This window comes from Periophthalmus magnuspinnatus, chromosome 18 (genome assembly GCF_009829125.3).
Source record: "Periophthalmus magnuspinnatus isolate fPerMag1 chromosome 18, fPerMag1.2.pri, whole genome shotgun sequence".
NCBI lineage: Eukaryota > Metazoa > Chordata > Actinopteri > Gobiiformes > Gobiidae > Periophthalmus > Periophthalmus magnuspinnatus.
Window position 1 is genome coordinate 1,058,403 of NC_047143.1, and position 26,788 is coordinate 1,085,190.

Here is a 26,788-nt window from a genome sequence, read left to right on the forward strand (position 1 = left end):
CCACGGCGTCGGCCCTGACCACGGCGTCGGCCCTGACCGCCACTGGTCATGACCAACTGCAGAAGAGTGAAAATCATTTAAAATATATAAAATCCTCCATTTGACCCTCTGCTCCTCTGCTCCTCTGCTCCTCTGCTCCTCTCCTCCTCTGCTCCTCTGCTCCTCTCCTCCTCTGCTCCTCTGCTCCTCTCCTCCTCTGCTCCTCTCCTCCTCTGCTCCTCTGCTCCTCTCCTCCTCTGCTCCTCTCCTCCTCTGCTCCTCTGCTCCTCTCCTCCTCTGCTCCTCTCCTCCTCTGCTCCTCTGCTCCTCTCCTCCTCTCCTCCTCTGCTCCTCTCCTCCTCTGCTCCTCTGCTCCTCTCCTCCTCTGCTCCTCTGCTCCTCTGCTCCTCTCCTCCTCTGCTCCTCTCCTCCTCTGCTCCTCTGCTCCTCTCCTCCTCTGCTCCTCTGCTCCTCTGCTCCTCTGCTCCTCTCCTCCTCTGCTCCTCTGATCCTCTCCTCCTCTGCTCCTCTGCTCCTCTCCTCCTCTCCTCCTCTGCTCCTCTCCTCCTCTGCTCCTCTGCTCCTCTGCTCCTCTCCTCCTCTGCTCCTCTGCTCCTCTGACCCTCTGCTCCTCTGACCCTCTGCTTCTCTGACCCTCTCCTCCTCTGCTCCTCTGCTCCTCTCCTCCTCTGCTCCTCTGCTCCTCTCCTCCTCTCCTCCTCTGCTCCTCTGCTCCTCTGCTCCTCTGCTCCTCTCCTCCTCTGCTCCTCTGCTCCTCTGACCCTCTGCTCCTCTGACCCTCTGCTTCTCTGACCCTCTCCTCCTCTCCTCCTCTGCTCCTCTGCTCCTCTCCTCCTCTGCTCCTCTGCTCCTCTCCTCCTCTCCTCCTCTGCTCCTCTGATCCTCTCCTCCTCTGCTCCTCTGCTCCTCTCCTCCTCTCCTCCTCTGCTCCTCTGCTCCTCTCCTCCTCTGCTCCTCTGCTCCTCTCCTCCTCTCCTCCTCTCCTCCTCTGCTCCTCTGCTCCTCTCCTCCTCTGCTCCTCTCCTCCTCTGCTCCTCTCCTCCTCTGCTCCTCTGCTCCTCTCCTCCTCTGCTCCTCTGCTCCTCTCCTCCTCTGCTCCTCTCCTCCTCTGCTCCTCTCCTCCTCTCCTCCTCTGCTCCTCTCCTCCTCTGCTCCTCTGCTCCTCTCCTCCTCTGCTCCTCTGCTCCTCTCCTCCTCTGCTCCTCTCCTCCTCTGCTCCTCTGCTCCTCTGCTCCTCTGCTCCTCTGCTCCTCTCCTCCTCTGCTCCTCTGCTCCTCTCCTCCTCTGCTCCTCTGCTCCTCTCCTCCTCTGCTCCTCTCCTCCTCTGCTCCTCTGCTCCTCTGCTCCTCTCCTCCTCTGCTCCTCTGCTCCTCTGACCCTCTGCTCCTCTGACCCTCTGCTTCTCTGACCCTCTCCTCCTCTCCTCCTCTGCTCCTCTGCTCCTCTCCTCCTCTGCTCCTCTGCTCCTCTGACCCTCTGCTCCTCTGACCCTCTGCTTCTCTGACCCTCTCCTCCTCTCCTCCTCTGCTCCTCTGCTCCTCTCCTCCTCTGCTCCTCTGCTCCTCTCCTCCTCTCCTCCTCTGCTCCTCTGCTCCTCTGCTCCTCTCCTCCTCTGCTCCTCTGCTCCTCTGACCCTCTGCTCCTCTGACCCTCTGCTTCTCTGACCCTCTCCTCCTCTCCTCCTCTGCTCCTCTGCTCCTCTCCTCCTCTGCTCCTCTGCTCCTCTCCTCCTCTCCTCCTCTGCTCCTCTGATCCTCTCCTCCTCTGCTCCTCTGCTCCTCTCCTCCTCTCCTCCTCTGCTCCTCTGCTCCTCTCCTCCTCTGCTCCTCTGCTCCTCTCCTCCTCTCCTCCTCTCCTCCTCTGCTCCTCTGCTCCTCTCCTCCTCTGCTCCTCTCCTCCTCTGCTCCTCTCCTCCTCTGCTCCTCTGCTCCTCTCCTCCTCTGCTCCTCTGCTCCTCTCCTCCTCTGCTCCTCTCCTCCTCTGCTCCTCTGCTCCTCTCCTCCTCTCCTCCTCTGCTCCTCTCCTCCTCTGCTCCTCTGCTCCTCTCCTCCTCTGCTCCTCTGCTCCTCTCCTCCTCTGCTCCTCTCCTCCTCTGCTCCTCTGCTCCTCTGCTCCTCTGCTCCTCTGCTCCTCTCCTCCTCTGCTCCTCTGCTCCTCTCCTCCTCTGCTCCTCTGCTCCTCTCCTCCTCTCCTCCTCTGCTCCTCTCCTCCTCTGCTCCTCTGCTCCTCTGCTCCTCTCCTCCTCTGCTCCTCTGCTCCTCTGACCCTCTGCTCCTCTGACCCTCTGCTTCTCTGACCCTCTCCTCCTCTCCTCCTCTGCTCCTCTGCTCCTCTCCTCCTCTGCTCCTCTGCTCCTCTCCTCCTCTCCTCCTCTGCTCCTCTGCTCCTCTCCTCCTCTGCTCCTCTGCTCCTCTGACCCTCTGCTCCTCTGACCCTCTGCTTCTCTGACCCTCTCCTCCTCTCCTCCTCTGCTCCTCTGCTCCTCTCCTCCTCTGCTCCTCTGCTCCTCTCCTCCTCTCCTCCTCTGCTCCTCTGCTCCTCTGCTCCTCTCTGTATATTATATTTAATATCTTTATGTTGTTCATGGAGATAATTTTCTATAATTTATTGAGTCAAACCTTTGTACATTTTTATTCAGAGTTTGACGTGTACTTTTGACCAGTACTTTTGACGTGTACTTTTGACCAGTACTTTTGACGTGTACTTTTGACCTGTACTTTTGACGTGTACTTTTGACCTGTACTTTTGACGTGTACTTTTGACCTGTACTTTTGACGTGTACTTTTGACCTGTACTTTTGACGTGTACTTTTGACGTGTACTTTGTACTTTTGACGTGTACTTTTGACGTGTACTTTTGACCTGTACTTTTAACGTGTACTTTTGACATGTACTTTGGCCCTGTACTTTTGACCTGTACTTTTGACATGTACTTTTGACGTGTACTTTGGCCCTGTACTTTTGACGTGTACTTTGGCCCTGTACTTTTGACGTGTACTTTGGCCCTGTACTTTTGACGTGTACTTTGGCCCTGTACTTTTGACGTGTACTTTTGTATATTTTACACTCTATTACTTTATTTTCTGAAAACTCTTACCAAGACATAAAAGTGTCGCCCTCTGCTGTTCACAGTGTAAATGTATTTATTATATTTAACTCTCCTGTTTCCTCTGACTCTGCTCCTCCTCAAACACAAACCTGTGTTTTGTTTCCTTTTTTTATTAGTCTGCTCCATCTCCAAACCTCAAAACGCTCTGTTCCACCTTGTGATGTCATCAAGTGGTAGTTTCCAAGTGAACATCTCCTTTTAGGACTTCAGGGACGTGCAATACAAACTGTGAAAACTGTAAATATCTGAGATGAACGACATAAACTCTGAATTTTTATCTCGACTTAAGCAAAATGTACGAGTTCAGTTTGTGTTTTATTCGTTTTGTTCGATCGTGTGTGTTATTTTTGTGAATGAACTGCTCTTTTTCCACTTATTTTTTGTCCTGTTTTTATTCTGATTAATTGTTGTAAAGTTCATGTTGCTTTTTTATAAACTATTTTCTCTCTACGGGTTGATAAAAATTGTTAAAATATGCAGGAAAAAACAAACAAACAAACAAAAAGTACCAACATTTAAAGCGTGTTACTGCGTCTTTAAAATGAGATATATTAAAGTTAAAGTTGAAGCGTAATAATCTGCAGCGTGTCGTCAGTGTTTTGATGTGAGGAGGGGCTTTCCGCCGCCGCAAACACGTCTCAGATTTGTAGAAAACGCGATGGCGACTCCCGCGCTGCTCGTGTTGTTTTTTTCTGTCGGTAAGTTTCTTTAAACAAACTCAAATGTCACGGTTTTATGTTTATGTCACGTTATTTTCAGTTAAATGAAAAGTTATGTTTGTTTTTTTTCTGTGTTGTAACTTAACCACATCCTGAGTCTGTAGAGACGACGCTAAACGCAGCGTAAATCTGGGTCAAAATGAACACAGCTGCGCGCCCGCCTCACAACCAGGAGTTTTGAGGTTTGAATCCCACGCTGGGTCTTTGCTGTGTGGAGTTTGCATGTTCTGCCTGTGTCTGTGTGGGTTTGATACTGCCCCCCTCAGCTCAAAACATGAACAACAGCACGACTCCGGCTGGGTCAAATACAGGTCTAACTTATAGACTCTGAAGGATGGGTCAAATACAGGTCTAACTTATAGACTCTGAAGGATGGGTCAAATACAGATCTAACTTATAGACTCTGAAGGATGGGTCAAATACAAGTCTAACTTATAGACTATGAAAAATGGGTCAAATGCAGGTCTAACCCAGAGTATTTAGAAGATTAAAACACAGTAATACAGAAACATAAATATTCATAAATAAGTCAATTTTTCCTCCTCCACGTGGAGAGGAGCAGCTGAGGCGTCTCCTGGACGTCTCCCTGGGGAGGTGTTCATGTCCCACCGGGAGGAGGCCCCAGGGAAGACCCAGGACACGCTGGAGGGACTATGTCTCTCTGGCCTGGGGACACCTCGGGGTCCCACTGGAGGAGCTGGAGGAGGTGTCAGGGGTGAGGGAAGTCTGGGTCTCAGACTGTGTGACCCGGAGAAGAGGAAGAACATGGATTTAACAAGAAAAGAGAAGAACATGTGTTTTTCCGATAGAAACATGTAAAGTTCACAGGTGCAGAGAGACGGGACTTTCGGCTCTTTTATGGGATCCGAATCTTTTAAAAACAAACAAACACGACTCCAGTTTGAGGAGGTGACGTCGTTGGAGCCTCCTCAGTCACATGACGCAGTGACGGTAAATCACATGATCTGATCTGCAGGAGCCTCGTCCAGAGGAGTCACACCTGTGACCCACATCCCACAGGACGTCCTGTCACTGGGACCAGTGGAGAGTCCAGCCCACGACACGGGTGAGTACTCAAGGAACTACGATACTCAAGGAACTACGATACTTAGGGAACTACCGATACTCAAGGAACTACCGATACTCAAGGAACTACCGATACTCAAGGAACTACCGATACTCAAAATAACTATCAATACTTAAGAAACTACCATTACTTAAGTAGCTACTGCAGACAGCTCCTCAGTCTGTAAGTGGCTCCTCACAGTCTTCAGGCGGCTCCTCAGTCTTCAGGCGGCTCCTCAGTCTTCAGGCGGCTCCTCAGTCTTCAGGCGGTTCCTCATAGTCTGCAGACAGCTCCTCAGTCTTCAGGCGGCTCCTCAGTCTTCAGGCGGTTCCTCATAGTCTGCAGACAGCTCCTCAGTCTTCAGGCAGCTCCTCAGTCTTCAGGCGGCTCCTCAGTCTTCAGGCGGTTCCTCATAGTCTTCAGGCAGCTCCTCAGTCTTCAGGCGGTTCTTGTTTGTCTGAAAACTTAAGAAAAAATACAAAATGGATTTAAAGAGCTCATGTTCAGGAGCCTGAGGTCAGTCCGAGCTCATGGTCCTGTTTAGGAGTTTGATTTACGACAAGAGACAGATTAACCGAAGAACGTTTGGCTAATGCTAATGCTAATGCTAATGCTAGCGTGTGACTGTAATGTTATTTGAGGGACTTGTTTAACAGCACAAATCAGCTCACTCAGGTCTAACAGAGCTTCAGACACAGCAGTTCCTCAGGTTAACATCACACCCCTAGAGAATATTGATGACGTCAACTGCAAAGTATCGATACTTTTCCCGATACGCACCAATATATGTACGAGGTATGCTACATGAAACTGCGGCTAGCTCCCTCTCGCCTCACAACAACTAGGTCCCGTGTCTGGAGTTTGCATGTTCTGCCTGTGTCGTGGGATCTCACCAGATGCAGCTGTTTTCCCTCCAATCTAAAGCTCAACAGGGCGACTGATCCTTTGCAGCTGATGTGTGATGCTAACTCAAGGAACTGCTCTGTCTGAAGCTTCATTACTCAAGTTAGACTTTTTAATCTGACTATTTTAACACAATCTGACCAGAAAGAGCAGACAACACATGAGCTGATTTGTGCTGTTAAACAAGCCACATCACATAACATGACAGTCACAAGCTAGCATTAGCATTAGCATTAGCATTAGCCAAAAGGTTTTTTTTTCAGTTAGTTACACTCACATTTTTGTGTAAATTCAAACTCTTAAACAGAACCAAAATATGTTATTATGCAGTGTTTGCTAATGTGTGCTTTGTGTGACCATGACAACTGCTGAACGTTCTGCCATAGACATACATGCAGTACCTCTCCCCCACCAGCGTGATGTCACTGTAAATTATCAATATCCTCCAGCCATCCCCATAGCAAAAAAGATGCACTGTGTAACTTTCTGGGTGGAGGGTCTCCATGGAGATGTTATTGTTTTGCCAATAGTGTCCCACAGTATGTCATTTAACTTGACGTCAGGGGGCCAAGTTACAGGCCACATCTGTGGAGAGGCGAATCCACTCACAGTCAATTGATAGCTATTTATTTTTTTGACAAACAGTGGAACATTCCAGCGGGAGCTAGAGCGTGTACGTATCCATGGAAACAAACAAGTGGCAGACCTCCACAGGAACTACTATTGAAAAATGAAGTGAGGAAGCGTCTGTAGAGTGAGGAAGCGTCTGTTTAGTGAGGAAGCATCTGTAGAGTGAGGAAGCGTCTGTTTAGTGAGGAAGCATCTGTAGAGTGAGGAAGTGTCTTTAGAGTGAGGAAGCGTCTGTTTAGTGAGGAAGTGTCTGTTTAGTGAGGAAGCATCTGTAGAGTGAGGAAGCGTCTGTTTAGTGAGGAAGCATCTGTAGAGTGAGGAAGCGTCTGTTTAGTGAGGAAGCATCTGTAGAGTGAGGAAGTGTCTTTAGAGTGAGGAAGCGTCTGTTTAGTGAGGAAGTGTCTGTTTAGTGAGGAAGTGTCTGTTTAGTGAGGAAGTGTCTGTTTAGTGAGGAAGTGTCTGTTTAGTGAGGAAGTGTCTTTAGAGTGAGGAAGCGTCTGTTTAGTGAGGAAGTGTCTGTTTAGTGAGGAAGTGTCTTTAGAGTGAGGAAGCGTCTGTTTAGTGAGGAAGTGTCTGTTTAGTGAGGAAGCGGCTGTGTAGAGTGAGGAAGTGTCTTTAGAGTGAGGAAGCGTCTGTTTAGTGAGTTAGTGTCTGTTTAGTGAGGAAGCGTCTGTTTAGTGAGGAAGCGTCTGTTTAGTGAGGAAGCGTCTGTGGTGAACAGTCGTGCTCAGGATGCATCTCTGCCTTTTGCTGTTGGTCTTTGGTGAGTGAAAGAAACTCACATTCAAAATTGTCTGTTTTAAATTTAAATGTTCCACATCTGCTCTTTCTTTTTCTTTATACGTATTTTTCAGCCACATCATAAACATTTTGTATCGTAGTGAAAAGTAAAAGTTCCTTTTCGCTGAGAAAACGTGAAGTGAAACATTACAGCGAGTCATGTTTCACTTCAAAAAAGCAACAAAACATTTGTACTTTATTTTATTTTATTACAAGAATCTGCTAAAATCAAGATCATATTCATCTCATAATGCAGCAATTTAAAGATGCACCCTGTAGTTTTTCTGGTGAGGGGTCTGCCACCTGCCTGTCTCCATAGAGACGTTTCTGCTTTTAAAATAGTCCAAAATAGTTTGACAAAAAGCCTTTTTACATCATGCAGATGATATGGCATTAAATAACATTTTGTCTTGTGTCATTGGGACATTCAGAGACGCTGTGTTTGCCCGTGTGTCAGGTCGACATACACGGCTGAGGTCAGAGGTCAGAGGGGCCAACCCCAGGAAATTTGGAAAGAAAATGATGTAATTTCATGTAATCTGGTCACATTTGTGACTTAAATTTTACATTTTCACTCGTCAAATTATGGACACCATCATCACTCATTTGTTCCAATATTAAAGAATATTTGTCTACTCTATCTACACTTCTGATTTTATTTGCGTTCATAAATTGTTTTGCTCAAATTAAAATGTTAGAAGAGCCTCAGCCCTCTGCTGCCCCCCAGTGCTCTGCCCCTGCTCTGCAGTGCCCCCTGTCTGTGAGCCTCACACTGGACTATGACACAAACACTGGAGTCTGAAACTCTTGCAAAGTTTTGTACATGTTTCATGAAGCCTGTATAAGAATGTAACATGGGCCCCACGGGCCCCACGGGCCCCACGGGCCCCACGGGCCTCACGGGCCTCAGTGGCCATGATTTTATAGAGCACTCATTCAGTTACATTTGTTACAGTTACTATGGAGACTTCTGTTGTTTTATGTTGTAGATATTTTGTGTTTTGTTGTTATTATATTGTTTCATTTTCCTAAGTCACATGGACACGAGCCTGTGCTGTAACAGAAAGGTTCCACAGTGCTCCTTTAAGATTGTTGTTGATGTCATGATGGTGGTGACTATAGTGTGACTGTAGTGTGGCTGTAGTGTGGCTGTAGTGCGGCTGTAGTGCGGCTGTAGTGCGACTGTAGTGTGACTGTAGTGCGACTGTAGTGCGACTGTAGTGTGACTGTAGTGTGACTGTAGTGTGGCTGTAGTGTGACTGTAGTGTGACTGTAGTGTGACTGTAGTGTGACTGTAGTGTAACTGTAGTGTAACTGTAGTGTGGCTGTAGTGTGACTGTAGTGTGGCTGTAGTGTAACTAGAATGTGACTGTAGTGTGACTGTAGTGTGGCTGTAGTGTGGCTGTAGTGTGACTGTAGTGTGACTGTAGTGTGACTGTAGTGTAACTGTAGTGTAACTGTAGTGTGACTGTAGTGTGACTGTAGTGTGACTGTAGTGTGACTGTAGTGTGGCTGTAGTGTGACTGTAGTGTGGCTGTAGTGTAACTAGAATGTGACTGTAGTGTGACTGTAGTGTGGCTGTAGTGTGGCTGTAGTGTGACTGTAGTGTGACTGTAGTGTGACTGTAGTGTAACTGTAGTGTAACTGTAGTGTGGCTGTAGTGTGGCTGTAGTGTGGCTGTAGTGTGACTGTAGTGTGACTGTAGTGTGACTGTAGTGTAACTGTAGTGTGGCTGTAGTGTGACTGTAGTGTGGCTGTAGTGTGACTGTAGTGTGACTAGAATGTGACTGTAGTGTGGCTGTAGTGTAACTAGAATGTGACTGTAGTGTGACTGTAGTGTGGCTGTAGTGTGACTGTAGTGTAACTGTAGTGTAACTGTAGTGTGACTGTAGTGTGGCTGTAGTGTGACTGTAGTGTGACTGTAGTGTGGCTGTAGTGTGGCTGTAGTGCGACTGTAGTGTGGCTGTAGTGTGACTGTAGTGTGGCTGTAGTGTGGCACATAATGAATGTGTCGCTCTTCTTGATCATCACAGTTTTGCTTTATTCTTTCAGTCACTGTACTAAAGACATGGAGGAGGATGGAGTGTCTTGCTCAAGGACAAAAATAACAAGTGTCTTTTTTTGTTTTCTGCACAGCCACAGTCAAGTCAAACAACACCCAGTTTGATCAAGAAGATGTAGATCTACAATACGATTGTGATGATGATGAATCCAGTGGAGAACATGGTAAAATACTGACCCTCTGCTCCTCTGACCTCCTCTGACCCCCTCCTCTGCTCCTCTGACCCCCTCCTCCGCTCCTCTGACCCCCTCCTCCGCTCCTCTGACCCCCTCCTCCGCTCCTCTGACCCCCTCCTCCGCTCCTCTGACCCCCTCCTCCGCTCCTCTGACCCCCTCCTCCGCTCCTCCGACCCCCTCCTCCGCTCCTCTGACCCCCTCCTCCGCTCCTCCGACCCCCTCCTCCGCTCCTCTGACCCCCTCCTCCGCTCCTCTGACCCCCTCCTCTGCTCCTCTGACCTCCTCCTCTGCTCCTCTGACCTCCTCCTCTGCTCCTCTGACCCCCTCCTCTGCTCCTCTGACCCCCTCCTCTGCTCCTCTGACCTCCTCCTCTGCTCCTCTGACCCCCTCCTCTGCTCCTCTGACCCCCTCCTCTGCTCCTCTGACCTCCTCCTCTGCTCCTCTGACCCCCTCCTCTGCTCCTTCTTCCTCATATTCACTCTAGTGTCTCTGTGCCTAAGTTTTCAGACACATTCTTTCTTTGATTGACAGATACTACGACCAGTGGCGGCGTTCCTTCGGTGTCTCCGCTCGCCGTAGACCGCTCTGGTGTCTCCGGTGTCTCCGGTGTCTCCGGTGTCTCCGGTGTCTCCGGTGTCCTTGTTTGCATCGGCCTCCACACGACCTTCATTCACCTGATGCTTTTCTAACAAATCTGTAACAGTCTGACAATCTAAACTGCCAAATATTATTATATAAAAGTAACTGACAGCAAAAGAAATTCTGAATCAAACATCAAATCAATTGGTCCAAAATGCGCCGTAAAGTCACATGATCATGAATGATGACGTCTTTGATTACTTAAAAAAAAAAAAAGGTCAACGCACCAAAATGCTTCGTTCCACCTTGTGACATCATCAGGTTGTCATTATTTTACATGTTTCTTACTGTAACTGCTGTAAAACGGTGTAGTAATAAAAAAGTACCATTCACTTCCTCTTTAAAACTGCACTGATGTGGCATTTCATTCTTTTTTTTTTTTTTTTTGAAAGGTCTAAATTAGTTTAAATAACTGCAAGTTATGACAAAGCAGTGGGTGGAGACAGGGGGTGGGTGAAAACAGATTTTTTTGGTCATTTTTGCAATGGGGGAGCACATATGAATGAACACGTATGGGACGTAGCAAACAAAAAAACACACAAACTCCAAACTTAAAAATATCCTTTACTAAACAGAACTGTTCATATAAATGGACAGAGCTAACCTGCTGCCGCCGCGTTCCCAACAGGAAGTGAGCATGTGCGCACTTCCTGTTCTATCGACTCTAGCTCCAATTCACATTCTATTGAAAAACTGCTGCTGTCACACACATCCAGAACCATTTTTAGCGACTGCATCAAACCCCTGTGAAACCATGAGATAATGAGCTAGCATAACCGGATACGCGTAAACCACATAGACATCAACAGGTAAATATGAGCGTCCACAGTGAGCGCTCTGATGTGTGTCTGTGGGGCGGGGGGGGGCGACTTCCTGAGTGAGACTGAAGACACTGAGGTGAAAACACCAGCGGCCCGTCCGCTCGGAGTGAGAAACGCGTTCACACCTGCGACTGGTTGAATGCTAAAAGGTCACATTTTTATGCAGCGCTTTTCCAGCTTCAGGTCACTCAAAGCACTTTCACAACAAGGAACCACTCACTCATTCACACAGGAGTGTACGCAGACACGAGGCGGGTCGAGTGTCCTGCTCAAAAACACAACAACGGCGTTCATCTGTGGGAGCTGGAATCGCACCGTCAACCTGTGGGTCGGCGGATACGACCGCTCGGCGAGGATTTGAGTGACGCTCTACCAACCGAGCCTCTGTCTGAGCCCACGTGTGTGACACATGCAAATGAGACTTTTCAGTGACGTCATTCTGGGGGCGTTCTGTATGTGTGTCTAGGGACGAATGTTTAGCTGTTACCATGGCGCTCGATGCAAACATGAGCAAACACTGTCGAGAAAGTGTAAAGACTAATATTTAAAATAGATTAAAATAGATTTATAGAGCTCGTGTTCAGGAGCCTGTCAGTCTGAGCTCATGGTCCTGTTTAAGAGTCTGATTTTACACAAACTGTTGGCTAATGCTAATGCTAATGCTAATGCTAATGCTAGCTTGAGAGCAATAATTAATGAATGAATAATTAGCTCTAATCAACCATATTTAGTTTGATTGTGACCATAGACTGTTTATATAAAGATCAAAGCTGCCTAATGTAAGACCCAGAACCAGGACTAAACCAGGACTAAAGCAGGACTAAAGCAGGACTGAACCAGGACTAAACCAGGACTGAACCAGGATTAAACCAGGACTAAACCAGGACCAAACCAGGACTAAACTGGGTCTAAACCAGGACTAAAACTGTTTCTATTCAACTGTATTTTCTTGTTATAATGGCTCTGGCGTCTAGATCTTTCTACAAAAATATTCTTCTTAAAGATCTAAAATTTCCTACAAATGTGAGGTCTTTAAACCTTCACCTCCTTTGTGCCATGTCTCATGTCTCATGTCTCTTCGTGTCGTGTCTCTTCGTGCCACAGGACGCCACAGGACGCCACAGGACGCCACAGGACGCCTCTCCTCTGCTAAACCTCTGACTCAAAGTGTGAAACAAACCACAGCACAGGCGGAAATTGAAGCTGGAGCTGAAGTGAAGTTGTCTTAGAGCGCTCACAACGACAGAACTGAAACTCAAACCAGAAATTTATAAAAGAACAAAAATAACACTATCAACATCTCAAAAACCGACGGGAGGAAACGCCAGAATGAAGCCCCTGCATGTCTGGACCTTTGGTGAGTGCCACACTGATCTCTGGACAGTGTTTCATGATTTTGCATCTTTTTTTTTCTTTCTTTTTTCATTCTAATTCCAACCTAAATAAGAAAATTCCACCTGCTGAAGTTAATCTTTCCAGTTGTTATAAGAAATGCATTAAAATTAAAAATAAGTCTGAGTAAATAGACAAAACTGTTCGATGTTTTTGTGTTCACACTACGAAGCATCTTCAAACCTGGAGTCAGTTTGATGAAAGAGGAACTGAAAAGAATTATGTATATATTAAATAACAAACAAACAAACAAACAAACAAAAAACAAAACAACATTCTGTGTAAAAAGAACTGTGTATGATTTAACTGACACATTTTGGTTAGACATTTCCTGTCACTGCATCGAGGACTAAACCAGGACTGAACCAGGACTAAACCAAGACTAAACCAGGACTAAACCAGGACTAAACCAGGACTAAACCAGGACTGAACCAGGATTAGGCAATGCAAGCAGTTGTCCTATACAAATAAACTTGCCTTGCCAAGAATCACAAAGTAATTCAAAGTGTTTTACAGAAAAAGAAAGACATTAAAATCACAAAACAACAAATCAAAACATAAATAATCATTGTAATATTAACATTAAAAGAGAAGAGGCAGAATAAAACCCTTTAAGTCACAGATAAACAACCGTTTGAGTCTGGGTTTGAACATCGTCAAAGTCGAGGCCTGAGTCACATCTAGAGGAAGAATGTCCCAGGATTTAGCTGCACAAAACTCAAACACTGATTCACCAGGGTAAGTCCTGGTTTAGTCCTGGTTTAGTCCTGGTTCAGTCCTGGTTTAGTCCTGGTTTAGTCCTGGTTTAGTCCTGGTTTAGTCCTGGTTTAGTCCTGGTTTAGTCCTTTCTCTGTGTTTCTGTGACTTGAGTCTTGTCTGAGTTTATCTGGAGAAAGTTGTTTTTCCTCCACACACTGATCTGTAGATGCAGCGAGTGAATCCACTGGTCCAGATTCACCTGCTGCCTGTGACTTCTCTGAAAACTAAACCAGAACTAAACCAGACCTTTGTTTTTGCAGCTGTCCTCATGTTGATCTCAGACACTCAAGGACAAGACCCGGGCTCTAATCACAGCGTGACCCCTACACCTCCAGGTACAGACCACACACTGCACTCTTCACACACACAGCCGACGTCAGTGATATTTATATAAGGCCGAGACAGAATATGGTTTTTGTTGCTGGGGCAAATCTGGCGGCCATCTTGAGGGAGGAACGTGAGCAAAATTCTGAAAAGTCCTGCTCTCTGTGAACTCCAGTAGAATTCTACACAACACGTCCAACCATAAAGAACTGATTTATCTGAAGTACAACAGGTCAGATGGTTTGTGCTGTTAAACAAGTCCCTCTCAGATAACATTGCAGTGACAAGCTAGCATTAGCATTAGCATTAGCATTAGCATTAGCATTAGCATTAGCATTAGCCAAGAGTTTTTCAGTTACTCTCACCGTTTTGCTGAAAATCAAACTCCTAAACAGAACCTTGAACGCTCGGACTGACCACAGGCTCCTGGAGACGATCTAAAAAACGTTTTTGCAGAGTTTACTAATGTGTACTTTGTGTTACCATAGAAACTGCTCAACATTCTGCCATACAGATACATGTAGAACACCCCCAGCATCATATCACTGCAAAGTATCAATACACAAATGTATACATTTATTTTTTGAGGTTAAATGTCTTTTTTTTGTGCCAAATTTCAAAGTGCACTGAGTCATTTGCTAAAAGAACCTGCTGGAATGTTCCTCAGTGTGGAATTAAACGTATTATCTTTCTCTATGGAGACAAGCACATGACACCACCAGCCCAAGGTCAGATCTGTGGAAAGGCAAGCCCAGAATTAATGTTTTTCAAGATATTTTCAGCAATAAAAACACAGTAATTAAATGAAAAAGCGAGATTACGTCATCCATCCGTCCACGTTCTTCCTCTTATCTGGGGCCAGGTCACGGGGGCATCAGTCAAATCAGGGACTCCCAGACTTCCCTCACCCCAGACACGTCCTCCAGCTCCTCCGGTGGGACCCCAAGGCGTTCCCAGGCCAGAGACATAGTCCCTCCAACGTGTCCTGGGTCCTTTCTAGAGAGGTGTCAATGAGGCATCCTGAGCAGATTCTTGAGCCTCAGCTGCTCCTCTCGAGGTGGAGGAGCAGCGGCTCTACTCCAAGCTCCTATCGTGTGACTGAGCTCCTCACCTTATCTCCAAGACTCATTTCAGCCGCTTGTATCCGCGATCTTGTCCTTTCAGTCATTACCCAGAGCTCATGACCATAGGTGAGGGCAGAACGTAGACTGAGGTAAATCCAGAGCTTCGCCTTTGGGCTCAGCTCCTTCTTCACCACAACAGACGATACAGTGACCGCATCACTGCAGACTCTGATCCAACTGTCAATCTCACGCTCCATCCTCCCCTCAGTCTGAACAGGATCCCGAGATACTTGAACTCCTCCACTTGAGGCAAGGACTCTCCACCACCTGCAGAGGGCGCCACCTTTTTCCGGTTGAGAACCATGGCCTCAGATTTGGAGGAGCTGATTCTCATCCCAGCCGCTTCACACTCGGCTGCAAACCGCCCCAGTGCTGCAGGTCCTGGCTCGAAGAAGCATCAGGACAACATCATCTGCAAACAGCAGAGATGAAATCCTGTGGTTCCCAAACCAGGCCCCCTCCGGCCCCTGGCTGCGCCTAGAAATTCTGTCCATAAATATAATGAACAGAACCGGTGACAAAGGGCAGCCCTGGCGGAGTCCAACATGCACTGGGAACAGGTCTGACTTACTGCCGGCAATGAACACAGCTCCTGCTCCGGTCATACAGGGACCGGACAGCCCTTAGCAAAGAGCCCCGGACCCCATACTCCCAGAGCCCCCCCCAAAGGACACCACGAGGGACACGGTCCTCAAAACACATGTGACTGTGACAAACTCCCATGAACCCTGAAGGACCCGATGGAGAGTATAGAGCTGGTCCAGTGATCCACAATCGGGACGAATCCGAGGTACCCTGGGGTAGACCTTACCAGGGAGGCTGAGGAGTGTGATTCCCCTATGACTGAAACACCCTGGTCTGCCGGTCCAGATGTACTGTCCCCGACCGCCACGCGATGTTGTAGAGACGTGTCAGCCAAGACCCACAACATCCAGAGACTTGAGGTACTCAGGACGGATCTCGTCCACCCCCGGAGCCTTGCCACCGAGGAGCTTGCCAACCACCTCGGTGACTTCAGTGATGGACGAATCTGGGAGAAACTCTCCTGGAGGTGCGAGTTAAGTTTAGTTTAATGTGCCAGACTGTGGAACATTCCAAGCAAAGCAATAACATCTCCATGGAGACTGTAAGTTACACAGTGCACCTTTAAATGAATAAATGAAAAATCCTGCAGATTTGTGGTTTCCCTTTATGTTGTGTTTCAGAGAGAGACGAGCCACAGTCCCTCAGCTCAACTCCTCAACACGACCAAAACATCACGAGAGACTTTCACCAGAACCAAACTGACCACAGCTACAGACCTGAGGTACGACCAGGACTAAACCGGGACTGAACCAGGACTAAACCGGGACTGAACCAGGTCTAAACCAGGACTAAACCAGGACTAAACCAGGTCTAAACCAGGACTAAACCAGGACTAAACCAGGACTAAACCAGGTCTAAACCAGGACTAAACCAGGTCTAAACCAGGACTGAACCAGGACTAAACCAGGACTAAACCAGGTCTAAACCAGGACTAAACCAGGTCTAAACCAGGACTGAACCAGGACTAAACCAGGACTGAACCAGGACTAAACCAGGACTAAACCAGGACTGAACCAGGACTGAACCAGGACTAAACCAGGACTAAACCGGGACTAAACCGGGACTAAACCGGGACTAAACCGGGACTGAACCAGGTCTAAACCAGGACTAAACCAGGACTGAACCAGGACTAAACCAGGACTAAACCAGGACTAAACCAGGACTAAACCAGGATTAAACCAGGACTAAACCAGGTCTAAACCAGAATTAAACCAGAACTAAACCAAGACTAAACCAGGACTAAACCAGGACTAAACCAGGACTAAACCAGGACTAAACCAGGACTGAACCAGGACTGAACCAGGACTAAACTAGGACTAAACCGGGACTAAACCGGGACTAAACCGGGACTGAACCAGGACTAAACCAGGACTGAACCAGGACTGAACCAGGACTAAACTAGGACTAAACCGGGACTAAACCGGGACGAAACCAGGACTGAACCAGGACTAAACCAGGACTAAACCAGGACTAAACCTGAAAGAACTAAACTACATAGTTGTAGATACAAAGGTGGTGTAAACATATGTGTTTTTAATTCTCTTTTATTTTTTTTACTTTTTAAGTTTGAAAATGGGATGTCGGAGAATGAAACAGTGAATAATTCCACCGTGGAGCCGACCAACAGCACAACTGGAACCAACGGATCATCTGTATGTTTCATCAGCCGCTGTTATTTTGTGTTTTTTGTTTGCTCATTATAAACACTCGCACTAGACTAAAAAAAACAAAAAATAACTGAAAAAAAACAAACAAAAAAAAACCCTTCAAAACAACAACAAAAAAACTCCTCAAAAATAACTCGAAAAATTCAAAATTGAAGAATATAAACTAAAAATAAATAAATAAATAAACTCAAAATAATAATAATAATAAAAAAAAAGAATCACGTAGAGCAGGTTAATAATAATAATAAAATCAATCAAAAAAATCTAATAACTCAAAAAGTAAACTTGAAATAACTCAAAAAAAGAATAAATATACTCAAAATAACTAAAAAAATAAATAAAATACAAACAGTCCATGGTAATAATGAATAAAATCCACAGCAAGGGCCAAAAATGTCTCCAGGTAAAACGATCTCCATGGAGACAAACATCAACAGAGACGCCTGATTTTCACCGTTTTACAGCAGCAATAACAAGAACTGCTTGTTGGATATGTTTAAAGCTTTACAATGGAACATTTCAGGTAAAGCAAAAACATCTCTATGGAGACAATTTACGCATTACATCAGACCTCATGACCGTCTTTTATCCAACAGCAACATCTACGTTTAGATGAAAATTAAAGTTTCCTCCTCACACACAGACCTGGAGTTGTGTTTTGTTTCACATGTTTAACACAAACAAACCTGCAGATTTAGGCTGAGTTCTTCTCTCAAACTGAAAACACTCTGTTCCACCTTGTGATGTCATCATGTGGTGATACAGGAAGTGCTCCACTGTGTTTTTAAACTCCACCTTCACTAGAATCATCTGGATCATTTCAGTCCTGGAACAACTGACAATCTACAACTGAACTAAAGGGAAAAGGAGGAGTTCACTGGAAAACTACCACTTGATGACATCACAAGGTGGAACGTCGCATTTTGATCTTTGCAGATGTGACAGACGAATGATAAAGTGAAGTGAATAAAAACATGTGAATGAAACAAACACAACTCCAGGTCTGTTTTTGAGGAGGTGGCGAGTCCATTTTGTGTAATATTGGACCTTTAATAAAACAAACTAAAAATCCATTTCAACTTGTGAATAAAATAATCAAATATAAATCTTGAATTTCTCTGTCATTTTCAGGAGATGGTTCTGACTCCTGGAGTCGGTGACACAGAGACAGAGACAGAGGAGGAGAAGGAGGATGAATATGACGGAAACACCCTACCCACCACTGAAACGACTGGTACTTCCTGTTTCAGACCACATACCCACAATGCACTAGTTTTTCGAAGTTATTCAAACCTGCGCACGTCACATGACACAATCAACAAAGTCACACGTGATGAGGCGGAGGAGACGGAGGAGGATCAGTTTAGTCCAACGTCAAACAGGAACGTCAAAATTATCACATTTTAGCCATTAATTATGATAAGAAACATAACAATTTAAATTTTTTTCACAAATATTGACCCCAAAAACCTTAATTCACTTCATCTAATTAATTAAAAATACTTTTTCTTTTCTAAAATTCAGCTTTTTTTTTTATATTATTTTGTAATTTTATTTACATTTTTATGATAATATTGTTCCTTATATTATATTTGGAGCTGAGGTTCATTTTAGGAATTCTGCCCTCGAGTGTCATAGCAACCAAAGAGCCAATCAGGTTAGCTGTGTCTATTTAAATACAACGTCTGTGCTAGCAGGTTAGCTACGTCCATTTATATAAACAGACTGTGGGACTAAAGGACAAGTAAAGCAGGACGAAACACACGGGACACTCACGGATAAAGGAAAGTTTAAGTTAGATATAAAAAAAATATACATTGAGTAAAAAAAAAACTAAAAAAAAACGTTTTACCAGGAACAGACCAGATCAACAGAAGAGACAAAAGAGACAGAAGGGACAGAAGGGACAGAAGGGACAAAAGAGACAAAAGAGACAAAAGAGACAGAAGGGACAGAAGAGACAGAAGGGACAGAAGGGACAGAAGGGACAAAAGAGACAAAAGAGACAAAAGAGACAGAAGGGACAGAAGAGACAGAAGGGACAAAAGAGACAGAAGGGACAGAAGGGACAAAAGAGACAGAAGAGACAGAAGGGACAGAAGGGACAGAAGGGACAAAAGAGACAAAAGAGACAAAAGAGACAGAAGGGACAGAAGAGACAGAAGGGACAAAAGAGACAGAAGGGACAGAAGGGACAAAAGAGACAGAAGGGACAGAAGAGACAAAAGAGAGAGAAGGGACAGAAGAGACAGAAGGGACAAAAGAAACAGAAGAGACAGAAGGGACAAAAGAGACAGAAGAGACAAAAGAGACAGAAGGGACAAAAGAGACAGAAGAGACAGAAGAGACAAAAGAGACAGAAGAGACAGAAGAGACAGAAGGGACAAAAGAGACAGAAGGGACAGAAGGGACAAAAGAGACAGAAGAGACAAAAGAGAGAGAAGGGACAGAAGAGACAGAAGGGACAGAAGAGACAGAAGGGACATAAGAGACAGAAGAGACAAAAGAGACAGTAGGGACATAAGAGACAGAAGAGACAGAAGGGACTGAAGAGACAAAAAAGACAGAAGGGACAGAAGAGACAGAAGGGACAGAAGAGACAAAAGAGACAGAAGGGACAGAAGGGACATAAGAGACAGAAGAGACAAAAGAGACAGAAGGGACAGAAGGGACAAAAGAGACAAAAGAGACAGAAGGGACAGAAGAGACAGAAGGGACAGAAGAGACAAAAGAGACAAAAGAGACAGAAGGGACAGAAGAGACAAAAGAGACAAAAGAGACAAAAGAGACAGAAGGGACAGAAGAGACAGAAGGGACAAAAGAGACAGAAGAGACAGAAGAGACAGAAGAGACAGAAGGGACAAAAGAGACAGAAGGGACAGAAGGGACAAAAGAGACAGAAGAGACAGAAGGGACAGAAGGGACAGAAGGGACAAAAGAGACAAAAGAGACAAAAGAGACAGAAGGGACAGAAGAGACAGAAGGGACAAAAGAGACAGAAGGGACAGAAGGGACAAAAGAGACAGAAGGGACAGAAGAGACAAAAGAGAGAGAAGGGACAGAAGAGACAGAAGGGACAAAAGAAACAGAAGAGACAGAAGGGACAAAAGAGACAGAAGAGACAAAAGAGACAGAAGGGACAAAAGAGACAGAAGAGACAGAAGAGACAAAAGAGACAGAAGAGACAGAAGAGACAGAAGGGACAAAAGAGACAGAAGGGACAGAAGGGACAAAAGAGACAGAAGAGACAAAAGAGAGAGAAGGGACAGAAGAGACAGAAGGGACAGAAGAGACAGAAGGGACATAAGAGACAGAAGAGACAAAAGAGACAGTAGGGACATAAGAGACAGAAGAGACAGAAGGGACTGAAGAGACAAAAAAGACAGAAGGGACAGAAGAGACAGAAGGGACAGAAGAGACAAAAGAGACAGAAGGGACAGAAGGGACATAAGAGACAGAAGAGACAAAAGAGACAGAAGGGACAGAAGGGACAAAAGAGACAAAAGAGACAGAAGGGACAGAAGAGACAGAAGGGACAGAAGAGACAAAAGAGACAAAAGAGACAGAAGGGACAGAAGAGACAAAAGAGACAAAAGAGACAAAAGAGACAGAAGGGACAGAAGAGACAGAAGGGACAAAAGAGACAGAAGAGACAGAAGAGACAAAACAGACAGAAGAGACAGAAGGGACAAAAGAGACAGAAGGGACAGAAGGGACAAAAGAGACAAAAGAGACAAAAGAGAGAGAAGGGACAGAAGAGACAGAAGAGACAGAAGGGACATAAGAGACAGAAGAGACAGAAGAGACAAAAGAGACAGTAGGGACATAAGAGACAGAAGGGACTGAAGAGACAAAAGAGACAGAAGGGACAGAAGGGACATAAGAGACAGAAGAGACAAAAGAGACAGAAGGGACAGAAGGGACAGAAGGGACAGAAGGGACAAAAGAGACAAAAGAGACAAAAGAGACAGAAGGGACAGAAGAGACAGAAGGGACAGAAGAGACAAAAGAGACAAAAGAGACAGAAGGGACAGAAGGGACAAAAGAGACAAAAGAGACAAAAGAGACAGAAGGGACAGAAGAGACAAAAGAGACAAAAGAGACAGAAGAGACAGAAGGGACAGAAGAGACAGAAGGGACAAAAGAGACAAAAGAGACAAAAGAGACAAAAGAGACAGAAGGGACAGAAGAGACAGAAGGGACAGAAGAGACAAAAGAGACAAAAGAGACAGAAGAGACAGAAGGGACAGAAGAGACAGAAGGGACAAAAGAGACAAAAGAGACAAAAGAGACAAAAGAGACAGAAGGGACAGAAGGGACAGAAGGACAGAAGGACAGAATGGCTAAACTGAACATGTGTCCCTGTTGTCCACTAGATGTCAGACAAACATCATTGTTGCCAGTGACAAACGGCGGCTCCTCATGGGGTAAGATACTTGTTCTTTATAAAAATATAAATTAATAAACATAATTAAGTTTATTAAAGGTCCTGTGTTACACAAAATGGAGTCTTCTGAGTTTAGGACATGGTCTGATGTTTCCTCCTCACAGACCTGGAGCTGTTTGTTTCATTCACACGTTTGACTGATCCTGTAGAAGTGTGTCTGCATCTCCACAGCTCGTTGGTCTTCTTCTTCTACTCCTTATTCTACTCCTTCTACTTCTTCTACTCCTTCGTTCTTCTACTCCTTCTTCTACTCCTTCCTTCTTCTACTCCTTCTTATACTCCTTCTACTTCTTCTTCTACTTCTTCTTCTGCTCCTTCCTCTACTCCTTCCTTCTTCTACTTCTTCTTCTACTCCTTCTTCTACTTCTTCTTTTACTCCTTCCACTCCTTCTTCTACTCCTTCCTTCTTCTACTCCTTCGTTCTTCTACTCCTTCTTCTACTCCTTCCTTCTTCTACTCCTTCTTATACTCCTTCTACTTCTTCTTCTACTTTTTCTTCTGCTCCTTCTTCTACTCCTTCTTCTGCTCCTTCTTCTACTCCTTCCTTCTTCTACTCCTTCTTATACTCCTTCTACTTCTTCTTCTACTTCTTCTTCTGCTCCTTCCTCTACTCCTTCCTTCTTCTACTTCTTCTTCTACTCCTTCTTCTACTCCTTCTTCTACTTCTTCTACTTCTTCTACTCTTTCCTTCTTCTACTCCTTCTACTTCTTCTGCTCCTTCTTCTGCTCCTTCTTCTACTCCTTCGTTCTTCTACTTCTTCTGCTCCTTCTTCCTTCTTCTACTCCTTCTTCCTTCTTCTACTCCTTCTTCTACTTCTTCTTCTACTCCTTCTACTTCTTCTACTTCTTCTTCTTCTACTCCTTCTTCCTTCTTCTGCTCCTTCTTCTACTCCTTCGTTCTTCTACTTCTTCTGCTCCTTCTTCTACTCCTTCTTCATTCTTCTGCTCCTTCTTCCTTCTTCTACTCCTTCTTCTACACCTTCTTCTACTCCTTCTGCTCCTTCTTCTACTCCTTCTTCTGCTCCTTCTTCTACTTCAAACATATATAAATCTGGAGCTGAAATGATTCTAGTGAAGGTGAACAGTTTGTTTGTGTTAAACATGTGAGAATGAAACACAACTGCAGGTCCGTGTGACGAGGAAACGACATCAGGACAGAGATAGAGAAGAGTGTGATTAAAAGTGCCTTGTTCTGGTGCAGGTTACATCATCCTGGTTCTGATCGTGTTGTTGGTTCTGGTTCTTTGCATCATTCTCTTCCAAATGAGGCGAGCGAGTCGGGTGAGAACACAACTTTTTATCTGTTTATACAAATTATTTAGATACTTTGGACTCTGGAGGTGGTTGAGGTGGGTCAGGGTCTGGAGGTGGTTGAGGTGGGTCTGGAGGTGGTTGAGGTGGGTCAGGAGGTGGTTGAGGTGGGTCAGGAGGTGGTTGAGGTGGGTCTGGAGGTGGTTGAGGTGGGTCTGGAGGTGGTTGAGGTGGGTCTGGAGGTGGTTGAGGTGGGTCAGGAGGTGGTTGAGGTGGGTCAGGAGGTGGTTGAGGTGGGTCAGGAGGTGGTTGAGGTGGGTCTGGAGGTGGTTGAGGTGGGTCTGGAGGTGGTTGAGGTGGGTCTGGAGGTGGTTGAGGTGGGTCAGGAGGTGGTTGAGGTGGGTCAGGAGGTGGTTGAGGTGGGTCTGGAGGTGGTTGAGGTGGGTCTGGAGGTGGTTGAGGTGGGGTCTGGAGGTGGTTGAGGTGGGTCTGGAGGTGGTTGAGGTGGGTCAGGGTCTGGAGGTGGTTGAGGTGGGTCTGGAGGTGGTTGAGGTGGGTCAGGGTCTGCATGTTGTTGTGTCTTTGGGCACACACTGGACACAGTCACAGTAATGTTTCAGTTTTGGACAGGACGGGCATCTGATGTAAAAAAAAATAAAATAAAAAATCAGTCTCTGCTCTGTGCTTTTGTAGACCTACACTTTTGACCTGCAGCGTCCTTGTCCCAGCCGACCCAACGAACCAATCGGATCATTTGAACCCGTCTATCTGGACGACCTGGGTAAGAACTGAAAATATACAGAGAAATATTAAAGAAATATACTGTAAAAGACACGATTAACTTTATTAAAGAGGAGGTATTTACTCCTGTGGGGTATTAAAGAGGAGGTATTTACTTGTGTGGGGTATTAAAGAGGAGGTATTTACTTCTATGGGGTATTAAAGAGGAGGTATTTACTTCTGTGGGGTATTAAAGAGGAGGTATTTTCTTCAGTGGGGTATTAAAGAGGAGGTATTTACTTTTGGGGATATTAAAGAGGAGGTATTTTCTTCTGTGGGGTATTAAAGAGGAGGTATTTACTTCTGTGGGGTATTAAAGAGGAGGTATTTTCTTCAGTGGGGTATTAAAGAGGAGGTATTTACTTCTGTGGGGTATTAAAGAGGAGGTATTTATTTCTGTGGGGTATTAAAGAGGAGGTATTTACTTCTGTGGGGTATTAAAGAGGAGGTATTTACTTTTGTGGGGTATTAAAAAGGAGGTATTTACTTCTGTGGGGTATTAAAGAGGAGGTATTTACTTCTGTGGGGTATTAAAGAGGAGGTATTTATTTCTGTGGGGTATTAAAGAGGAGGTATTTACTTCTGTGGGGTATTAAAGAGGAGGTATTTACTTCACCTCCTCTTTCATTTCTGTGTTTCCAGATTATCAAGTTCACGCTGCTGGATTTTCAGTGGCTGTTGAAGCAAACGGCGCCGTTCTGCCGACTGAAGACAAGGATCTTAACGGGGAAGGTACGGGAGCGCTGCAAAAATAATACACGGACACTTTTAGTTAAGTCCTGGAGTTCGGCATGCGTGTCTATGGCGGAATGTTTAGCGGTTACCATGGTGACACGTTAGCGGACACTGCCTTATACGTTTTAAGAACTAAGTCTTAAAACGACTTAAGTGATTTAAAGAGCTCGTGTTCAGGAGCCCGTGGTCAGTCCGAGCTCACGGTCCTGTTTAAGAGTTTGATTTTACACAAAAAACGTAAGAGAGACACTGGAAAACTGTTGGCTAATGCTAATGCTAATGCTAATGCTAACTAGCTTGTGACTGTAATGTGATTCGAGAGGGACTTGTTTCACAGCACAAACCTGTTGTAGCTCCAGGTAAGTCGGCTCTTCATGGTCCGATCGTGTTAAAACAAAAATCTAACTTGGGCAACAGAGCTTCAGACAGAGCAGTGCCTACAGTTAGCATCACACTCCGGGGTAATGTTGATGGCGTCAGCTGTAAAGTAGCAATAACTGTGTACGTTTTCTTTGCAATAGTGACAATAGAGGGTTGATTAAGTGACTTTTATGGTTTAGTGACGTTCTCCTGTTTTATTCTTAATTAGACAGGACTAGTGTCTCCATGGAGATGATAGCACTGAAATGTTCCACAATATGACATTACGCTTGTCTACCTTATATTTACTACTCAGTTTCGTGTATTTTCACTGACAAAAACATGAATTCTTACTGTCATTGGGCTTGACTCTTGCTGGTAACTGTCTCCATGAAGATAGATATGATTAATGTCACACTGTGGGACATTCCAGACAAAGCTGTAAGTTCTCCATGGAGACGAGCGGGAGGGATATTTTGTAGTTCACCTTTAAATGTAGGATCTTTATTGTCTGTTGCAGCTTCACAATCGAATGGACTGCAGACTCCAGCTGCCCCCGAGTCTAATCCCAGCACCGAGACTGAACCGAGCCAAGTCCAACCGAACCAGGACCAACCGGACCAGGACCAACCGGACCAGGACCAACCGGACCAGGACCAACCGGACCAAGATTTGAGCTCCAGTCCGGTCCTGTTCATTAATGAGCCAGAGGACATGAACGCTAACAACAATAACCCATGTAAGATTTAAAAATGTAATAAATAAACATGAAATAAATACAAATGTGCCAATATAAAGATTAGAATGTGCAAGTCAAATAGTAGGAAATAACAGGATTCAGTGATAAACACCTTGTGATGTCATCAAGTGGTAATACAGGAAGTGCTCCAGTGTTTGAAACTCCATACACCTTCACTAGAATCATTTCAATAATTTGCAGCCCTGGAATTGCTAAATTTTGAAGCTCCACCCAATGTTACAGTCTTGTTGAAACTTGAAACTAGACTCGATACTCGATACTCGATACCGATTCAGATGCGACGATAATAATAATAAAAAATAATAAACCTTTCTTTTCTTTTCCCATGTGGCCTTACATTTGTGTTTCTCAGTGGTCCGTGACTGTGCACTAGTCTATGTGCTGTTTTCTTCAGGATAACATAAATCTGTACTTTTGTTGTGTTGCCCTCTGAGTTGTTGTGTTTTTGTGGCAGTGCGTTCAAGTGCCTTTGTGGAGGTAAATCTGGACGAGCCGCGGTCGACTGTGCAGCCCTTCAGTTTCTCATCATCGGAGCTTCAACACTTCTACTGAGACTGGAATATAATCCTTTTATATTTATTCTTTCATGCAACTGTCAGTCGTTTCAATTGGAAAACATTATGTACAAAAACGTTTGGCTAACGCTAGCTAGCTTGAGACTGTAATGTTATTTGACAGGGACTTAACTCAGCTCAAGGAGGAGGCTCGACTAAACCAGGCTCAACTAAACCAGGACCAACTAAACCAGGCTCGACTAAACCAGGCTCAACTAAACCAGGCTCGACTAAACCAGACTCAATTAAACCAGGACCAACTAAACCAGGCTCGACTAAACCAGGCTCAAATAAACCAGGCTCAACTAAACCAGGCTCGACTAAACCAGACTCAACTAAACCAGGCTCAATTAAACCAGGACCAACTAAACCAGGCTCAACTAAACCAGGCTCAACTAAACCAGACTCAATTAAACCAGGCTCAAGCAAACCAGGACCAACTAAACCAGGATAAACTAAACCAGGCTCAACTAAACCAGGCTCAACTAAACCAGGCTCAACTAAACCAGGACCAACTAAACCAGGATAAACTAAACCAGGCTCAACTAAACCAGGCTCAACTAAACCAGGCTCAGCTAAACCAGGCTCAACTAAACCAGGCTCAAGTAAACCAGGCTCAACTAAACCAGGACCAACTAAACCAGGCTCAACTAAACCAGGACCAACTAAACCAGGCTGAACTAAACCAGGCTCAACTAAACCAGGCTGAACTAAACCAGGCTCAACTAAACCAGGCTCAACTAAACCAGGACCAACTAAACCAGGCTGAACTAAACCAGGCTCAACTAAACCAGGCTCAACTAAACCAGGCTCAACTAAACCAGGCTCAACTAAACCAGGCTCAATTAAACCAGGACTTCAGCTCCACTTTTATCCTGTTCATTGATGAAACACATGAGGTGATAAATTACAAATCTGTAAAATTGGTCCTGTTCTCATTTTAAATCTTTTGTCATCATTTTGAACTCAAAAGTCATATAAATTGTACATAACTGTGATATTTGTATTTTAGAGGCTGCACTAGACAGTCCCAGTGTGTTTGTGTAATACAGACAATCACCAGCCAACTGTGCTGTTGTAGTTTAACCACATGAGGGCGCTGATCTCCAGTTTGTTTCTATTTCATGTATTTTGTGCTGTGGCCCT

General features: G+C 45.2%; 1 protein-coding gene across 1 annotated transcript; it reads left to right on the plus strand.

Annotated features, from left to right (window-relative positions):
• The first annotated feature begins 12,100 nt into the window (after window positions 1–12,100).
• Window positions 12,101–26,788, plus strand: LOC129457096 (uncharacterized). Its single transcript, XM_055229002.1, has 11 exons — window positions 12,101–12,261; window positions 13,316–13,390; window positions 15,709–15,809; window positions 16,654–16,740; window positions 17,887–17,989; window positions 21,132–21,182; window positions 22,404–22,483; window positions 23,147–23,234; window positions 23,876–23,965; window positions 24,849–25,067; window positions 25,543–26,788. Exons 1-11 carry the CDS (start codon window positions 12,234–12,236, stop codon window positions 25,638–25,640), a joined length of 1,020 nt encoding a protein of 339 aa, XP_055084977.1. The 5' UTR covers window positions 12,101–12,233; the 3' UTR covers window positions 25,641–26,788.